General features: G+C 32.4%; 2 protein-coding genes across 3 annotated transcripts; both read right to left on the bottom strand.

The window, feature by feature from the left end:
* Positions 1-1,335: 1,335 nt before the first annotated feature.
* On the bottom strand, positions 1,336-12,419 carry LOC132696847 (uncharacterized). Of its 2 annotated transcripts, XM_060661929.1 has the most exons (6): positions 12,326-12,419; positions 7,582-7,696; positions 7,287-7,529; positions 4,188-4,394; positions 2,635-2,850; positions 1,336-1,666 (listed from the first exon to the last, which is right to left on the bottom strand). In XM_060661929.1, exons 2-6 carry the CDS (start codon positions 7,678-7,680, stop codon positions 1,367-1,369), a joined length of 1,065 nt encoding a protein of 354 aa, XP_060517912.1. In that variant the 5' UTR covers positions 7,681-7,696; positions 12,326-12,419; the 3' UTR covers positions 1,336-1,366. The 2 variants fall into 2 exon arrangements, with proteins under 2 accessions (XP_060517912.1, XP_060517911.1); XM_060661928.1 differs by lacking the exon at positions 12,326-12,419 and having other exon boundaries at positions 7,582-8,089.
* Positions 12,420-15,412: 2,993 nt separating this feature from the next.
* LOC132696989 (uncharacterized) lies at positions 15,413-17,378 on the bottom strand. The gene is made up of 4 exons (XM_060662213.1): positions 17,267-17,378; positions 15,985-17,154; positions 15,628-15,933; positions 15,413-15,575 (listed from the first exon to the last, which is right to left on the bottom strand). The coding sequence occupies exons 2-4, from the start codon at positions 16,159-16,161 to the stop codon at positions 15,429-15,431; spliced, it is 630 nt and encodes a 209-aa protein (XP_060518196.1). The 5' UTR covers positions 16,162-17,154; positions 17,267-17,378; the 3' UTR covers positions 15,413-15,428.
* Between the last annotated feature and the right edge of the window lie 2,832 nt (positions 17,379-20,210).

Genomic DNA, 20,210 nt, shown 5'->3' on the forward strand with positions numbered 1-20,210 from the left:
ACAATAATACTTGGTCGCTTGACCCTCTAAATAATCCTGACAATAATCATTATGTTATTTACTTAATAATATTAAGTAGGTGTTAGGTGTCCTGTACTTTTTGCAGTATTTTGCATAATAATGCAACTTTTGCGTGATACTCAAACATTCCTAATTATCAGAGATTTTTTGTTTTTGAAATATTCTTTCTCTTGTGGATTTCATTCTTATTTATATTCTTACATGAACGCTACTTTTAGTTTGTCTGTGTTAGGCAGAAAGTAGAAATTTTAAAGCTAGTAAGTAATAGGTTCTCGCTGCCTAATTAAAAAATGTTTCCAGTTAGTTGTCACTTTTGGTTTGACAGAAAGTGAAGTGAAAAAATAAAAATTGATGACCGCCAAACATGAACCTAAAATTTTGAATAATTATTTCTGTAGTGTTCATTTCGACAAATTTTGTTTGTAATTAACACACAACAGTAATTTAAAACCAAGAAGGGTCTTCTACATGTGATATTTTTCTGTTTTCATGTGCTGTCTATTTTTAAAAATTTGAACTTAGCTATAAGATGTGGTTTAAGCAAACTTGCATTGTCTTACCCACTACATTATCTTTATTTATAGAATGTAATTTAAATCTTACTGCATGACTATGAATTTGAGAAAAAACATGAATTTTAGTATTAGTTCTACTAAAATTCGTTTATGTTTTTCAGTATTTTACCTATATAAAATTGAAACTTTTTTTATATTTTTATTCATTATATACAAGACTTGAATTCAAAAATATTCCAACACTATTTCTTCAGTTAACCAAAAAAAATAAATAAATAAAATAAACAGGTAGAACACTGCTTTGCAGCACTTTTTAATTTTAAAATCGAATTTTTAAATGTATTTTTCTGACAATGTGTTTCAATTTTATTCTAACAAATTTAGCGAATGGGTTTATTTTAACATAAACATTATTTTATCGATTTTCTTAAAGTTTACTTTAAAAAAAGTGCTTGTAACCCGAAAAAAAATATACTAGCATTATAGGCCAACAGATCTCTATATTTTTTTATTTCTTTGTTGTTTACAGGTTTTCTAGATATTTTTTAAGTATTTGTGTTGCAATTAATATTAATAGGAAGTGGATCTCGTTAAATATGTTTTAAAGAATCAGATTTTATTAAAGAAATAGTCTTTATTTAGATAATAAATAGTACAAAAATTCGAATTTTCGCAAAGAAAAGAGTGTTCGTGGCAAACGAGAATTATTCCATTGCAAAAATCCAAAATCTATTACATAATTCAGTCTATTTAAAGTCAAATGTAAATTAATACTTAGTAAAATTGAATAAATTAATGAAACAGCATTAAGAGAGTCTTTAGTCTCTGCATTACACTATTCCGTCGATGTCAAATCCTCCGTCGCTAGCGTACAAGAATTCGTACATAGACGCAGTTAGATCTTCAATTTCTTTTTCTTTGTCGCTCGGCAATTTCGTAGATTTGCTTTGTCTTCTGAGCTCCATATCCGCATCGAGTTCATCGTCTGACACGCCTGCGTACTTATCTCTGACGTCTTTCATAATGCAGGCTTCCAACTTCTTGTGTTTATAACATTTGAAGAAAAACATCGGCCGGATCAATTCGCGAGACAGTGGCGATTTTTCTTTCTTAATTTCGGGTACGCATTGCTGCAACGATTTGACGAAAGTTAGTTTAGACTTCAGGGACAGGGCAACTACCAAATCTCAGAAAATATACGAAATCTACGAAAAGATGCGTGATGCAATATGTAAACAATCATTTTCTTCTGTCATTTTTAAATTGCAGAAACAAGCAATAATTTCTAGACTTGACTAGCGTGTTCATTGTCAGCCATAGATTATAAGATTAACCCCTGTGTACTTGTATCAACAGCTGCGTATATTTCTAAAAATTCCGATAATCATATTAGCAGACCTTGCAATCATTTACTAAAACCTTGGCTTAATTTGAAAATGTCTATCGACAAGACTCTCCATATTGAGTTTCAACAGACACTTCTTAAATGACATATTTTAAAATAGTATATTATTGAACAAGTGCGGTGTTTAATAAACGAGTGAGTTATAGTGTATTATCCAACAAGTCATTTGACTCACGCGTTTATTAGACACGACGGGAGCGCAGTTGAGCGAGTTTTTAATAAACGAGTGAGTTAAAAAATTTACCGAACGTGTTGCATACTATACTTTTTCGACGACCGTTAGTTTTTGGGTACATTTTCGTAAAACACGAATACGTTCACTGACATGACCGTCAGAATTGACAAACGTCAAAATTCAAAGGGTGGGAAACATCTCCGAAAACATTCGATTGATCCCAAATCCGTGCGGTAAAATCCCGGAAATGTCCGAAGTGGCTCGGATTTATGAGAAACGAAACTGACGTGGTAAAGTGACGCTTCCGGCACGCTAGATCGGTGGGTAATTAGGTATTTTACAGAGGGGAGTAGAAAAAGAAGAGTTTACTGTTGCTGCTATATTGTTGAATTTATTATTTAATTGTCCACCGCTAGACTTGTTTTTTCTTTTGACATTTGACAATTGTTAAAATATTTTCCACGATAAGACAGCGTTCAGAATAAACTGTTCCTGCCGTACGTAAGTTAACTACTCACCGAAAATTGCTGGCAAAAGTGAAGACCGTCTTGCATATCGTGCTTGAGCTCTTCATCTACCGGCAAATTTCCGATGCGTTCCGTAATCCTGTTGAAGTTGGGCTCCAAATTTTCATCTAGGTAGCCCAGCTCTTGCATGATGCAGGTCACGTTCTTTACGCGGTTGCTCATCGACGAAGCCAGAATTTCTATTTGCCCTTTGATGCCCATATCTCTCTGCGTTGTGATAAAAAATTAGTTAGAAAATTGATGGAAATTTGGAAACGTCGCACTGTGGACAAGTCTTTCAAATTAGCAGCAATTTTTCTAAATTCATAAAATTTGTGTTGCCAATCACTGTGCATGCCATGCAGTGTAAAATATGTTATATTGCTACATTTTCGTGTTCAAATGATGTCGGCCTATCTTTAGATCACCTTCGAGAGTGCTGTAAACTATAAGGAATAATTTGTTGAAGTTTTCTATGGCATATTTTTTAATCTCCAGGTATGTGATTTTATTAATGTATTAAAGTGTTTTGCGTTAATTATTTTACAGTGAGAAATAATATACTTCATCCATGTTAATGTATTAATGTGAGGTTTACCGAGAGTTAAGACAATAAAATGTAGTTAGCCAGACTTGCCTAATGATGTATGATTTTTTTTCTAGTTTGCGAGGTTAGAATGTTGACATGCATTTTTATTGCTTAATATTGGTTTGATAGACAACCCGGTGGTCCGTAATGAAAAAAGCAATCCTAGATTAAACTCGTGAAAGTAATGATATTGCGGCAAATGTACCTTAGTGACGTGTCGCTCATTAGAGGTATTATTTTTTATAGCTGTTTTTGAGATATTGACATAAAAACTGAGATTCGCGGGTTTTTGGAGATTTACGTTCTAATTTTTTATTACATGCAGAGCGCGCTACTAACACACTGTAACTTTAACAGATATACTCATTTACTTTGACTAAATATACCGGTTTTGAGATCTAACCTCTCCAAAAATCGGCTGCTCCCAATTTTAAAGTTGGTTTGGGTCATACTATACAGTAATGATAATATAATAGTTTAACTATTACCTTTAAAATACAGTTGCGTTTAGTTTTAATCAGGGATATTAAATTATTTTCATCTCTCATAGTTATCACATGCATGCAATAACTGAATTGTCATTATCTGTTAACAAATTTATTATTTTTCATTTTAATTAGTAGTGCTCGCATTTTAATTTTCTGCATAAAAAGATACAAACACTTTTATACAATCAATCTTAACAAAACTGAACCACTGAAATTTGACGTGTTTTAGGTTTACCCATGGTGCGTCGGTTAGAAACTTGTACCCATATAGATTAAAGCGTTTTTCCCGCAAAATTTAATTCGATCTGGGCTTATTTTGACAAAATACTACCCACAATATGTCAGGTACAAACTGAACCTGTCGGATTGACGAACTCAGCGGTTTGCTGCAAGGCAAAGAATCTAGCTATTAGTCTAAACTTTTCGCCTTTATTTTATAATACTCGTTTTTAAATTATTTGAAGCTTGTATATCTGTCAGCTACTTACCGACATCCTGTTGCTGCCATAAAATTGCTGGCCGATGATAGGTAATGGCGAATAGGGCGAAAAGGGTACTTGTTGGTACCCTGGGTAGTAAAATGGAAAACCACCTTGGAAACCGGTGTTGCCGTATGCCATTGGACTGTAAAAACTACTTGGTGGTATAGCTGAGAAACCTTGCGCTGGTCTGAGAGCTGGTTGATTTATGTTGTTCTGAAAGGTAAAAATGGATGTTTAAAAGGGTCCACAGATTTAGTAGTGCTTGGATTAAATCAAGCAATTTTTATTGTTACGGGCCTGGCTATCAGTAACCTACTAAAGGTAGGTAGATTATCTCCATGATGCAGTTTTGGGAGCATAAGAAATGTTTCTGTTAATCTCGCAAAATTAACAGGAAATAACAGTTCCACATGATGTTTGAAATTATAAAGACCAATGAAACATTTATGTTGTTGGATAGATCTCTCGAAAACGAAACTCATTTATTCAGTACTAGAACTTGATTTATTAGAAAGTCGTTTGATTTCGCTTAATTTGTTTCGTTTGAGCTTGTGCTTTTACGTACATAAACTAACTCTATATTGCTTACAAACTTAAAAAAAAAACATTAGATACTTGACAAAGAGAGATTACTTAACTGTTCTTTTTTCTAAGAAAAAATCCATTTGACTGTTTTTTTTAATTCTTTAACATATTTTAATTTTTTAATATATAAGAGCGGTAAACTGGGAAAGGCATTTTTTCGATATTGAATTTGGGTTTATCAGAAAAAAAAATTTGGCAAAAAATTAATATGTTAACAACCCGTAAAGATATCAAAAGTTGGTTCGAAGTTGTCTTTTAAGTTTAATGTGATTTACCACTCTGCCCTGTATAATAAAAATTACGCAATTTTAAATTTTAAACCAATCGCAGGAAGATAGCGATAGCGGATATAAGGCTTTAGGGTGCAGATATTTCTATCCAAATATATACAGCGCGTCCGGAGATAGGGTTCTATTAATTTAAGGGGTTCTACATGAAAAAAATAAGATTTTTTTTCATATGATCGTGGGTCCGGAGGTTCATAGTTGTCAAGACGTCTAACCAAACTTATCAAATCTTGCTTCGTCTCTTCACTACACGTAAAACCGCCACATTCCAAAAAATCTAATTAACGGCAATTAAAGATATTAATAAAAAACGGATTAGAATTTGTTGCCAGAGACATGCAATAAAAAAATCGAAAATTTGAATAAAACAAAGGTAAAATTGGTGCCCATTTCTTTTGTCAAAAATATTCGGGAAGGTGCCGCCACTGAATTTCGTAATTTTAATTTAATTGACCGAGCCTCTCGTCACAATAAACAACACTACTAAATTTAAACAAAAATGTTTAGGCATATTTAAGTTTTTTATTAAAAATCCTTTTTTTTATTTGACACCCTGTATCTTGTATCTTCAAAAGTATTCACTTTGGGACTCATGTCACATGAAAAAGTTTTCTTTTTTTTTCTTAACTTAATCAAATGTTATTATTTTCCGACACTCCGTACACAGTTTTTGTCTACTCGTTTCGAGGGTGTTTAGTTACTTGTCGATTTTTCGCGTTAAAAAATATCGAAAATAAACAAACATTTTATAAGGGACACACTGTATAAGTCTGGTAGTAATACACAACGAGAATAAATCCGATTAATTCTTAATTATCTCGGTTGTCGAGTTTGATATGAAAAACTTTTCGAGCATCTTTAAATTATTGAATCAAAAACAGGTAAATAGTAGTACCGAACATTTGCCCTATACTAAAATATTGGGAAATGCATCCCATGTATCCCATAATTCTTTTAAATGTCATTAAAAAATAAGAAAAATGTGCGCGTTTTGCATTCGAAAAAATGGTCTCCAATTTGAACAAGGGTTTTAGGTATAATATTATGTTATAACCTTTAGATATAATATATTTTGGAATAATTAATGTAATAATAATATGATAATTTGAAAATTGTTAGAACACACGCAAATAACTGAATTTTAAAATATTGAGTTCCTTGTATGTTAATAATTGTTGACTTGGATATTGTTTTTAATAAAATAAATATGATAAAGCAAATAAATTTTGAGCTTAGTTTTCAAAACAACCTTATACTAATATATATTTCTGAAGAGCTTAAAGGATTTCAAATTAATTTAAAAACAATATATAGTGTGACTCATTTAAAAAGAAATGGAAACGCTGTTTTAACAAACTCAATAAATAATGGGTATCAGCAGCATCAGCAAGCAGTTTTTTTTAATTTTCGAACCAATTATTTGATCAACATTTTGTTTGGCACTCTTTTGAAGCTTTTTCGCTGGAATACTTATTTGACTGAGTTTATGAACGCTGTTTTAACAAACTTAATAAAAAATGGGTATCAGCGGCATCAGCAAGCAGTTTTTTTTATTTCTTATCAATTATTTGATCAACATTTTATTTGGCGCCAAAACATATGTCAAGGCAATTTTATAGATATTAGCAGTTACTTAAATGTTAATAGCTATGGCTCTTTTGAAGCTTTTCGCTGGAATACTTATTTGGCTGAGTTTATGAACGCTGTTTTAACAAACTTAATAAAAAATGGGCATCAGCAAGCAGTTTTTTTTATTTTCAATCAATTATTTGATCAACATTTTTTTTGGCACTTAAATGTTAATAGCTATGGCTCTTTTGAAGCTTTTCGCTGAAATACTTATTTGGCTGAGTTTATGAACGCTGTTTCAACAAACTTAATAAAAAATGGGTATCAGCGGTATCAGCAAGCAGTTTTTTTTAATTTTCGATCAATTATTTGATCAACATTTTGTTTGGCACTTAGATGTTAATACCTATACTTATTTGGCTGAATTTATGAACGCTGTTTCAACCAGCTTAATGAGGAATGGGTATCAGCGACATCATGAAGCAGTTTTTTTTTTAATTTCTGATCGATTATTTGATCAAGATTTTGTTTGGCGCCAAAACATATGTCAAGGATAGTCCGAAACCCATTCACGTTGTGGAGCATATTAGTTTTGTGGTTAGGTTCGAAAATATTTTGAATTTTCCCGCCACCAGGTAGTATTCTTCAACAAAAAAATACTCACTGGTCGGTATGCCAAAATTGCTTGATGTAATTTTTCAATATCGATCGGCGGTTGATTGTTTGGAAATACCGAATTTGGTCCTGGTGCAGATGATGGTGGCTGATGGTCGTGTTGCGGGTCCTCCGGGATTGTTGCCGGAGTCGTCGATGGAGGCATCTCGATCGTGGTGCACTTGGTCACCGCCACTTTCATCTCTTTGCGGATCTGTTTCACCACATCCGACCCGAAACAACTTTCATAGATCTAGTTTATCGGTATAGATTATTAATTGAATTAAAGTAAGACGTCCGCTTACCTTCATCATGGCATATTTTTTTATGAATTTGTCTTCGCTGCCCCCAAAGGACGCCACTGCCGAAATGCAACACACCGATAAAAGAAACCAGATGTCCATGTCTTTGAAATTATTTCTGAAATTAGAGGATATTAAGTTGTATTCGCCTCGCATTATAAACCTTTTTGATGTTGTACTTCTAGCGTACTGTTTATACAACAGAAAATTGTTTATCGTTAATTGGTCTGAAGATGATTGAACACGTTATTGCTATGTGGTGAAGTCGGGAATCGTATTTAACAGAAAATAAGGAAGCTGGTACTAATTACATCATCCAATTTGGTCTGATATTATAGCAAATGATTTTCGTGAGTACCTCGATAGATATTTTTTGTAAATTACAATGCAAACTGCGTCCAATTTACTACTAGCTCTTAAAAATTCGTTAATCGATAATCTAGTTTATCCATTCATAAATATCGCTACTGCTTTGTTTTAAAACACTTTTGTTATTGTATAACTCGTTTGTAGAATAATTCATAACAAATAATTGCGCAATAATCTGGCGTGGTATTCATTCATAAACTTGTTCCCAAAACCATGACCGTGAAATGATGTGTTTTAATTAAAACCACTAATGGCATATTTATAGTTATGCACTTGGACAAGCGCTTTCTGGTTAGTTCTACTCGATTTAAGTTCTACGGTTGAAAATACAGGTGTTCTAATATGAGGGATTTCTCGAAGAAAATAAATTCTTCGATATCAAAAAGGCAACGACGTTTTCTTCAAATTTCAGTGTGATAATTGGATATTAAGATATGGAACAGATTCGTTGAGTTTTTTATCATCAGGGCCTACTTTTGCAAATCTAAATGACAAAAAAAAACAAAAAAATACAATACAAAATTATTTCAAATTGAAGTAGTCTACAGAGTGCACTTTAAAATCTACACAGCAACTGTCTTGAAATTAGTCGCCCCAAAAAAACTCTAGCCCTAAATTTAAATATTCGTTCAAAATCTGCACTTTTATATTAATTTATTATTATTATTTCGACACTGTATAAAAATTATCCCATCGTCATTTCTTCATGTTATGATAGTCGTTTCTAATCAATTTACAGACTGTTGGCAAAATTGATATTCCGTTATTTTCAAAATAATTAAGAACTAAAAGTTCAGATGACAATTGTTTCGACAACACTGTGTTTTTTGAAAAAAACACGCAGTTTTTGATTGATTTTTAGAATAGATTAGGTTATCCTTTTGATAAAAACTGGTAAACAATCGGAAAATACAGTTTGATGGGAAATGATTAAATCAACCATCACTTGGGTTTGGACCATGATTTATGAGACATTCTGTATATTATGAAGTTAAGGATCCGGACATTAGTGCCCGATGTACGGAAACGGCGTGGTTATATCTGTAATTCTGTATAATTAAAAATCAAACAGGTTTTATTATATGTGGGTAAAGCTACCTTATATTCATTCTGCTGATGCTGCTACCGTTATGTTTACCTATAAGCATCAATGACCTTAACATTCTTCACACTTCGCATCTTCTTCGGCGAAGAAGCAGAATTTATTGTTATATCGGTGCTGCATAATGAATTACGTAAAAACACGGACGTTACGAAATTTCAGATGAAAATAACTGTGTCCGTGTTTTGCCATCAAAAATAATCGACTAATGGATCAGAGTTGATGAAAACCTTACCTTGTGTGAATGAAACCGAACAAAATAATTAATTTAAGATTATGGCGTGATCGGGTAACTGGAAGTTTCCGAAATTAAATTATTTTGCCTTGTGTTAGACGAATAAATTCCAAATGTAATCTCACAACCAAGACAATTTTTTTATTTAATGAATTCGTTATAATATAATAATTATTATTATTTTAATTGGCTGTTCGAAATCTGAAAGGTCATATTTTGTTGAACAAGATTGTGTAATGTATATGTATAAATGCTAAAATATACGTATTATAAAATATGATGCCTTTTTTTATTTAACATTTTCTTTCAGTTGATGCTTAAATAAAATTCAATAGTAATTTTGCCACAGACGATTGTTATATATATATAGGGTCTAATCGGTTATTTAGATCCGTTGTTATTTTTGTATAGGCCGAAAACTTCATCCCTAGACTCTACGTAACATTGTAACTGTCGACCAGATCGTAGAGTGTGAAATACATCTTCTTCGCATAGGTACGTAAGTACTTATTATCTGAACACTCCTCCGTGCGGATAATTTTTAATAACCTCGTGGGAATGTAAAATGAGCAAAATTATATCTGCAAATTTGCACACAATTAAAACCCGTTAACTGCTTATTTAGATTGTTATTATTTTATTTGGTCTCAGTATATAAAAAAATATATATAAAAATAACCCTAAATCTACACAAAACCACTTGACTTGACTTGTCCTAATTTGATGAATTAGTTTTTGGTGAAATTTTGAAATCAGTATTAGAAATGAAAAGTAATTCTTTTTCGTTGCACGCTTAGTGTAGGCTATGGACCGTGCGTTCAATTTATCTTGCTAACATTTTAATTGGCTCTAACTTTTTTGTTTTTAGAGGTATTAAGGTAAACAAAAAACCAAAAGGTAGGGTTAGTAGCCAAGTTTTTTGCCAATATAAAACAAAACACTATCAATTTTCTGACATGTAAGCCTACTATAAACTGTGTTACATCATTGTAATCGGAATAATTTATTCTATTAAACAGATATATAATATTCAGCGTGTTTTGTTTTATACATCACTTGGAAAAAAACTTGGCTACTAACCCTACTTTTGTATTTCTTTTGTTTACCTTGATCTGTAAAAACAAAAAAATTACAGCCAATTAAAATTTTATCAAGATAAATTTAACGCACAATACATATAGATTGTGTACATTAAGCATACCCTTATTATTAATGATTTCAAAATTTTATCAAAATATAATTGTTCAAATTAGGACAAGTCTAGTCTGGTTTTGTGTAGATTTAGGGTTATTTTTGCTAATTTCGGTTAGGCAAATGTAATATCTAAGTTACATATATGTACATTATGCTTATATCACATCTATTTCGAATAGTTTTAACTATTTTTGTATTCAAATCACTGGTACTTTTGTTGTAACCCTTGTAAATAGAAGCATTGGCCATTTTAATATGCACCTCGTGTCTTATATGCGAACTTGATTTTCGATGAAAGCTGTTTTGGTCACTAGGTTAAACGTAACAAAATTAAGTAGGTTGATGTTTATTGTAGCATTTTATGTTTGTTTAGTATCCGGACGTTTAATAAAAAAATCTTCCGGTTCCGGTAACAACGAGATTTCGAATTTAGTTGTTTAACCTAGTAAAGAAATATAAACGACGTATTAGTCTTCGTTTATTAAAAAAATGTGCGGACATAACGGGGTCTTCATCAACCAAACCAGCAATAAACCGCCTTACAGAAAATGTGTATTTTAATTTCCTTTAAAGTGGCCGATTGCCTTTTTAACGAGACTTGTTTACCCGTTAGTGGATTCCGGATCTGTTTTTGGTATAATTCCACAAGATTGCCTTCGCGCGATTTGTTTCACTGGTTGTTTCCGTATTCTCTACACAACTAACTTTGAGTATTTTCCGGAGTATGTAAAGATTTTGGTTAGTTTGTACATGTAAGTATTTTATAAACCTTTTCGCAAATGCCGCATCTATCTCAAATTAATGGCAACATATGATGTCAATTTTTATACAGATTTTAATACATCAAAAATTTTTGGTGCCATTTTTGAAATGCAATAATTGTTCACTTTCCTCAATTTTATACAGTATATATTTATTATAATTTTACCCCTAATTTGTTAAATATAAAAAAAAGTTTTGTGTGCACTGTAATAGAAAAATCTAATTTCTAACAGTAGCTCGTAATCTTATTTTTGAAATCAGAGAAAACCTTGACTAAAGTAGTTGGTACCATTTTTGACATAAAAAAATTACTAATTCTCCTCAATTTTATTTACTATATACGTTATTTCACTAGATCTAAGAAAACAAAGTTTTGCTTGCATTCAAAATTTTTTATTTAGAAAATCTATTTTGTGGCAGCAGCTTGGAATTTTATATCAAAGATCACAAGAAACCCGGGATTTTACAAATGCCGATTTATTGGGAACCCTGCTTTTATATCTTTACGATATTTTTAAGCATCTTGCCATATGCTTCCTAAAGATTATAATATGATATCAATTATAATTGTGCCATATAAGAAAGTAATTAATTCGTTCTGAGCTAGTTTATGCCCGTGAAAGCAGGAGCTAGATCAGAACGTATTAATTAAAAGAGATAAAAAACTTATGACGTCTCTGTACTCCGATTATATTCTTTTTAGACTTTCCAAATGTATTTACTTGCAGATGTCATATAAGTAAAAATGCGTAATATAATTTATTAAATTTTACTTATATCAAACAAACAAAAATTACAGATAAAAGGAAAAATATCGCACAAAAGACAAAAAGCGGTAGTCTAAGTATCATCCAATTCAAAATATATAATCAGCAACTAAAAGCAGCATAAACATTTTGTTCTGCATAATTTTTATTTACAATTAACTTGCATTATGATTTACAAAACTGTAGTAAGTAAGCATCAAATTAATGACAATAATTATAGGCGAATAAATGACACAAAAAGCAACAAGCAAAGTCAACATTTATATATACTTGGTGATTTCTTTGAAATGATTTCTCATAAATAATCTCATAACTTACCTTAATCAGATCTGACCAAAAACACTGAATTGTGTGTGACGAACAATAATGGAAAAGCGGCTACGCGGATTCATTCACTGCGCATTCTGTATGTCTTCGTCAGAGTGCCTCGTGGTATTCTTTTATATTCTTCCACCTCTTCGAAGAAGCTGCCTGTTCGGGCGCTAGTTTTAGTTAAGGATACGAATTCGTTGACGTGGAGAATTTAGCGAATCTCCGGCGTCAAATGACATATCTGGCAAAATAAAAAGTTCATCCCAATGGAGCAACTTTTTCCAGTGGAATTATAAGTGATGATAATAACTCAACTAATTACAGGCAAACAACTATTATGGTTTATAAATAATAAAAAACAGGCAGCGACTGAAAAAATGAAAATTACATGCAAGATCCCGTGAATTATTTTAAAGAAGCTGAATTTGTTGTATATTGTAACATAAGACCGGGTTTACTATTTTATAATGTATAGAACCTGAGATAACAAACTCCAAATTTTATGCAACAAGTGCGGTAAACGGCATTTGACTCACGAGTTTATTGGACACGAGCGGAGCGAATGTTTAATACAGGAGTGACTTAAAAAGTTTACCGCACGTGTTGCATACTATATTTTTTCTACGACCGTTAATTTTTGAGTACATTTTCGCAAAAACAACACGAATATATTTCCTGACATGACCTTCAGAATTGACGTCAAAATTCAAGGCGTTTGAAATATCTCCGAAAACATCCGATTGCTTCCAAACCCGTGCGGTAAAATCCCGGAAATCCCGAAAATCCCGGAAAAGTGGCTCTGATCCGGGGGAAACGAAACTGACGTGGTAAAGTGACGCTCCCGCACGCTAGATCGGTGGCTAATTAGGTATTTTACAGACGGGAGTAGAAAAAGTGAAATAAATGGCTAGAAAATGTTCTCTAACATTTGTTACCAATATGTTTCCAACACTCTGGTGGAACAAATACAGGTTTCGTACAACAAACAGTGAAACCATATCGCGTGTATTGTAAATAATGGCCAATTTAATCAATTGAACCACAAATGATCTTTAATAACAAACTGAAACACTGTGCACACCTTTGAGGATTTGCGAGTGTGTGTGGATAGCATTAGAAACAAAATCAACAATAACGCGACGCCGTCAGAATGCGATGTGCTGTCAAAATGTCAACAAGCGCTCAAAGCTTCAAATTTGCAAAGATTGAAATTTTTGTAAAATTTGAAATTAGGTATAACGCGCAAATATTTACGACGGCTTTGCTTTGCACCTTGCGTGAATATTTTTCGTACAGCGTGCCTGATTGTGGTCAATAACAAGGTCACCTAGTAGCTCGGTGCAATAGTTTGATTAAATTTTTAATTACGTTGTCTACAAGCAATATTTGTTGTCGCTGTGTAACAAAATTTAATCAATATGAAAGGTGTTCGTAGGAATGAAAACCATGTGAATCTCCGAAAGAGTAAAAACTAAGCGAATTGGAGAAAATTTCTAATCGCATTTGAGTTAATTTACGAATATTCTGAAAAGTATCCCTTCTTGTTACTTTTTCTACTCCCTGTATCCTTGAAAAAAGGCGTAAAGTGTCACTTTTAGACGTCAGTTTCATTAAACATGATCGCGCGTTTCTGGTACTTTAGCCACGGGTTGGAACCGATTGTATTTTGATATTTTTCAGACCCAAAAATTACTGTCGTAGTAAATAGGTCAATCGTGGAAAAAGTTTAATATGCAACGCGTTGATAAACTTTTCCAGTCACTCATTTATTAAACAATCGCTTCGCTCTTGTCAAATTTATTGAATGTTACTGTTTTACTGTATTTTATGTCCAACGAAATAAATTTTTAAAAAGTAAAAGAGTTTAAAATCTTTGCGTTGACTCAAACATATTCAATTCTTAATATTCGCTTAACATGTTAATGTTAACGTTAATTTAATGTAACGGTATTTTTCCCACACGCATCATTTTTTTGGTTCCTCCAGATTCTGACCCGTTGAAACAATAGGTAGATACACGAATTTTTGGTATATTAGCGTTTGGAATGCTGACGATTGTTACGTGTTACGAACTCGAACTGCTAATATCTCACGTTGTAGCAGTAATTGTAGGTAGACTAAGGAAGTTTTTATGAAAATTGTTTAGAATACTTATTAACTGTGGGCGTTGTACCGTGAAAATAATACGTCATTTTTAAAGCTGAGTTCGTCGACGTCAGTGTCAGTGGAAGTGCGGAGAATGCGTCATTTGTCGAATAGAATGTCAATTTAATGCTCGACGAAAGATAATAATACGTTTGAGTAATCGGTTATCGCTAATATACCAGTCTAATCGTAAATACCAATCGCGGTGTATAATATAGCGTTTGGTTTAGAGCGAAAGATGGACAATTTGGTTTGTAAAATAGGGGTCCAGTTTATAGTCGTTCCTTAGACCTTTTTTATATTGTCCTGTATTGTACTATCCATTCCTAACGGTTGCTGATAAACCTGGATTACAAAAAATCCAGAACTGTTGTACACCATTTGTCTATGGTTTGAGAAAGTTTGATGGTACATCAGAAAAATATTTGAATTGAAATTACTCAATTCTGGGTCAGGTTATAAAATATGCTTTACTGACGCACGTGGATCACTAAGGATCGCTTATTGTTTCGGTATTCAATGCTCCTCTAAGGACGAAAAACATTTTGAAAGCTGCTTTACCTATAATGAAACAATTATAATTATGAAACATAAACTTTAAACATACACACATACACAAACATACTACTTTTACATCAATAATGAAATTTAGACCCTGATTGTTGTTGTATCTTCTTGATTTATTATTATTCACCAAAATGGTTATTGTTCAGTAAGTTGATCAAGATCTTGCGCTAGATTTTTGAGATTTATATTGCTAAAGACTAAATTTTGTACAATAATTTAAAATATCTCAATAATTATTTAATTACATATTAATTATTATGTAAAAGGTCTACTAATACTGCCCAAGATCGGCTACAACTAACTAAACCAACCAAAACGAGACTCCCCAAGTCATGAAAAATGTATGGTGTTGGAAAAGAAAAGAAACTATATTGTTGGGTAAGTTTATTAACAACAACTAGTCTTCTTGAAAGTTATTGAAATCTAAATCTAGCTCTACGTCATCGGATAATGAATGTGCCAAAACTGTGCCAAATATTTTTGCAAAAGCATTTTCCCCTAAAGTATCCGTTTCGAGGACATCGACCGCTGAATGATGTTTAGCCTTAAATTATTATACTAGACATAAACAGTCACACATTTTTTCACAAATTTACCATATCCACCGCTTTATCCACGACATCTTCCAGAATTATCCGGCAGACTTCACTTAGTTTATCGTCTTCTTCAATAGAAATTCTGGCAGGGTGAAATTTTTCAACTGTCACGAATGCATCGGGTTCCGTCTTTTTTTCTTTTTCGATAACAACCTGGGGCTTTTGCACCGATTCGACATAGCGAGCAACTTCTTCCATTATTGCCATCCAGTTTTGGCTAACGTATTTCATTACGTACGCCTCGATGTCGTGGGACGGTCTGTCAATTAAAATTTTTTTCGTAATTACGTGGATCGTAGCTCGAATCTAAAATTCGCGTATTCATATCATTGTAGTTTATGGGGACATCGCAACTACTTCGGGATGTTGAAACAAATATTTTTGGTTCTCCCTTGCTGTTTGCAATTTTCTAGCAATCAACTTTTGTTGCTGCTCTTCAGTTAAAATAGCTAGATTGTAGGGCTTCGTCTTTTTAGGAGTATCGGAGGAGTGAATTACCGCAGGATCGGCTTCAATTCTGTAAGAATTCGCCATGTTTCTTATAATTCGGATTTTTGACGTGTCTCTTGACGTCTCTATCGTTATAAATTTCTAGTGATATGTAGACTTAAATAAGCTTGATCTGGTATATTCGCTTGTAACGTTTTTTTGTTAAATGGTGGAAGCTGTGTTTATTATACCGGATGTCCCAACACTCAGTCAGTCAGTAGATTCATATCGCATCTTTTGTATAATAAACTGCCATAGTGGACATTTTTTTCATTATCTCAAACGATACAACTTTGTTTATAGTTTGCACCTCATTTATTCCGTATACTAAATGGTGTTAATGCACCAGACCTTGATTGCGAACACCACAACTCCATGTTTTTGAAATTAAGACATCCTGTATAGTAGGTGTGTTCTTCACAACAGGCGAAAAATTTTTAGGCAAATCCATTAATACGTTCGGTCAATATTTTACCTATTAAGTGCTCAAATAACACCGTAAGTGTTGTCCATATGGTAATTATTATTTGTTAATGGATATTGTGCGGACGTTGACGCAGTGAGATTTTTTTAGTGCTGAAGATCTTCATCGAACCGATCGGATCGCAAGAGAGCAAACTGAAGAATATAACTGTAAGCTATAGGCAAACATAGATATTTATTATTCTACTAAAGCAATATATTCTAGAAAGTAAATGATATCTAAAAGAAAGCATAGTATTTTTTTTTTTGAGAAAGCATTTATCTATATAAACTTGTATTCCAAAAATAGATTACTGCTCCGGCTTCGTTGCCTTCTGCCTAAATTTTAACCTTTTCCTTTCAAGCGAAATTATAATTAACAATTGCCGATATGGTCATGCTAAATGTAAATTACTAATGCTGAATTTATTTTATGTTTTATATTTATTCGTCGCTACAGACCGTTACTTCCCACTGACCAAAATCTAATGTAAACGATGAAAATCTTTTTTATAATGAGGCGAACCAATGAAGCTACGTAGCCCCGTCGACAGATGGCACTGTAGTAACGCATCGCTGCAAAATAATGACGACACATTTCAAAATTTCTAGATATATAATTGTACATTTCTAAAAAATCGCATAAATATATTATTAGCGTATGGGCTAGTTGTCAGGGTGTACTCACATTTCAACTAAATTAGTAAATCCATTGTGGGCTTATTTTATCCATTAACCTTTTGCGGTCAACACGAAATATCGGGTAAAATGATTGACTTCACCTTTACCGGTAATGTTATTTCTGACAGTTTATAAAACGTGGGGATAATTATTTTTCTGTGACGCGAGCGGCCTGTCACTCACAAAAACATCCATTAATTGCGTAGGTGAACGATTGATTTAACAGATTGCTATTTCTTTGTTAAAAATTGGTTCCCAAAACCCAAACAACCAAAAAAAAAAAAAAAGAAAACGGAGTTTGTGTGTATGGAATTTCCACAAGTTCGTGATATTGTCGTAGCTCGACGACTTATGTTTAAAATTATCTTTCGAAAATTAGATTTGTCCCTTCAGGCTGAGGTAAGCTAATAAAAGAATACCTGTCAACCCTTTTTCGTTGCAGGTCGTGAAAACTACGAAATATTTTTTGCATGTCGGTTCGCTCAGTCAATGACACACACAATTACAGTTCGAAACTTTTGCCCACTTCATATTTTTACCTGGACTGGGTTTTTTGAATAATGTCTCTCAAATAGGTACCTAAACAAACGAGTACCGCCTTGTCACAAATCTGACCCATCATAACAATGGGTTAAATTCAATTTTTTCCTATTTCGAAATCCCAAAGCAAAGATATGAGGAAGCATTAATTTTTTAAAAAATTACCCAGGTCTATTAAAAAATAAAAAAAAACACTTTATATTAATGTAACGGCTTAAAAGATGGGCTGGGCACTTGGGTATGTGATTTTTTGAAAGCGGTTCCCACAAGTAAAATTATTGATTCGGTTTTTACCTGAAATGCAAAAATGCGTTACCCTTTTTATTCCAAGAAAAGCCTTTCAATACGGCCATCGAAATACAATACGCGAACCCGACGAAGAGTATGAGAAAAAAAGGTTGGATATTTCAATAAGCTGCCAAATGTGCAAAAATAAATACTTACGTAGTTCCTATAGATACTACCTAACGTGCCACCTACACTTCCGTTTTGCGTGTGTGGTAGTCCTTTTAAATCCTGAAGGCATAGAACACACAATAGGTCCGAACTATATATATATATATATATATATATATATATATATATATATATATATATATATATATATATATATATATATATATATATATATATATATATATTAATATATATTAAATGGACGAACTGACAATAGAAAAAAAATTACACAAAAAACTCTTATTTGCGTTAATGGAATTTTCTTCATTATGAAGTCGAGACCCACTTAAAAACTTAAATTTAGATTTTAAAGATTTTACTGGTTGCTAACGTTCTGCTGCAAGTTTTGTATATATTTTGAATTCATAGATTTTTTTTAAATGTTGGAAAATATGGGCAAATTCGTTTGATCAGATCTAATTAATTTTCAACGTATATATAACTGTTCACAGAAACGGCAATAAGCTGCTTATAACTTTAACATTACAATTTTTAGAACCTATAAAAATTTTAGTAAAATTTGGAAAATACATGATATATTAGTGTCTAATATGGTATATATACCGAGGTATCGTTTCCAAGAAGTGATACAGTTTCACTAAACAGCAAGGAAAAAATCCGAATTGATCAATACGGTGGTCATTTTAAAAAATGGGAACTCGGGTCGACAATGTGTTCCCATAAACGGCACTAATAATGTCAAAGAGGGACACAGTAGCGGTCATAAAATATGACCCATTCCGACAACAGTTTCGCTTTTTTTTTTCTTAAAAAGAGTGCGCCCATTCAAAGGCACACAAAGGAAAAATGAAAGCGCTTTATTGCTTTTCGGTAATTGTTGCGCAAAAATCGAAGACGGATTTGTTTTTGGGTGCATTATTTCCTAGAAACGTTTTAGAAATTTCTAAATTGTAACTGTTTTTGTTTTTCCTATCTTAAATTTGAACAATTTTTCCATAAACATCAAACATCAACCTTGTTAACTAGAGTAAAGAAAAGAAATTAAAAACATAATAATAATTTTTCATATTCATTACAATATTACCCCCTCTATACTTTTTTTTAATTCCATTGCTTCAGTCGTCGTTTACTATTACATATTTCTAAAGCAATGATAAAAAGTAAGAAAAAGTAATAGGTAAATTAATGAAAAATGTTATTCTCACTATCCAAACATTCTTATTACTGCATCACTACATTCTTAAATATGTGTAATCTAGTATACGGAATCCATATACACACATTACAATTAGGGTGGTGGAATTGAGAGGTCCATTTTTTTTGTGTCAATTGCCGGTCAATTGACCAGTCAATTGACCGAAATAATTTTAAAAATGCAATGAAATTTATATTTATTTATGTTGCGCGTTACGTCGCCATGGAGTAGATATTTTTATTGGGATTCCCCGAATTGATAAGTATCGTATTCGGATATTCCTTGAAGAGGGTATAGGTAAATTGGACATCACAAACGCATAATAATTTATTATGTAATGTATTAAATAATGATAGATAACACTCTACAAATGTTATTTAAAACATTTTGATCGAATTTGACTACTCAATTAAGAAGTGGTCAATTGACCAGTCCGAACACTATACATAATCGAAATAATATAAATGACGTATGACGAAATAATTCGTTTTTTTTTACATTTTCTTAAATTTCGATTTTGACTTGTACAGAGTAATAGTATATTATCCAACAAGTGTGGTAAATTGTCATGAGTTTATTGGACACGAGCGGAGTGCAGTGAAGCGAGTGCTTAATTCTTCTTAAGTTTACCAAACGTGTTCATAAAATTTATTGCGGTGTCAGTAAATTAAAAAAAACTAATTAGTTGATATGATTTATATACTGCGGAGGCGGAAAAAATACTTTTGGCAGTGAGACTTTACAGGGCGAAGTACCCCAATAGATATCTACCAACTAGGCAATCTCTTCAGTATTTAGT

This window comes from Cylas formicarius, unplaced genomic scaffold (genome assembly GCF_029955315.1).
Source record: "Cylas formicarius isolate icCylForm1 unplaced genomic scaffold, icCylForm1.1 PGA_scaffold_1__22_contigs__length_36826433, whole genome shotgun sequence".
In the NCBI taxonomy this organism is placed as follows: Eukaryota; Metazoa; Arthropoda; class Insecta; order Coleoptera; family Brentidae; genus Cylas; species Cylas formicarius.

Coding starts and splice junctions, on each gene's coding strand:
- LOC132696847 (XM_060661928.1), bottom strand. CDS start 7,734: ATGCGAGGCGAATACAACTTAATATCCTCTAATTTCAGAAATAATTTC. Junction 7,530..7,581: donor AAAAATATGCCATGATGAAG/GTAAGCGGACGT, acceptor CCGATAAACTAG/ATCTATGAAAGTTGTTTCGG. Junction 2,851..4,187: donor ATGGCAGCAACAGGATGTCG/GTAAGTAGCTGA, acceptor ATCACAACGCAG/AGAGATATGGGCATCAAAGG.
- LOC132696989 (XM_060662213.1), bottom strand. CDS start 16,161: ATGGCGAATTCTTACAGAATTGAAGCCGATCCTGCGGTAATTCACTCC. Junction 15,934..15,984: donor ATTTGTTTCAACATCCCGAA/GTAGTTGCGATG, acceptor CGCGAATTTTAG/ATTCGAGCTACGATCCACGT. Junction 15,576..15,627: donor TGGATAAAGCGGTGGATATG/GTAAATTTGTGA, acceptor TAATAATTTAAG/GCTAAACATCATTCAGCGGT.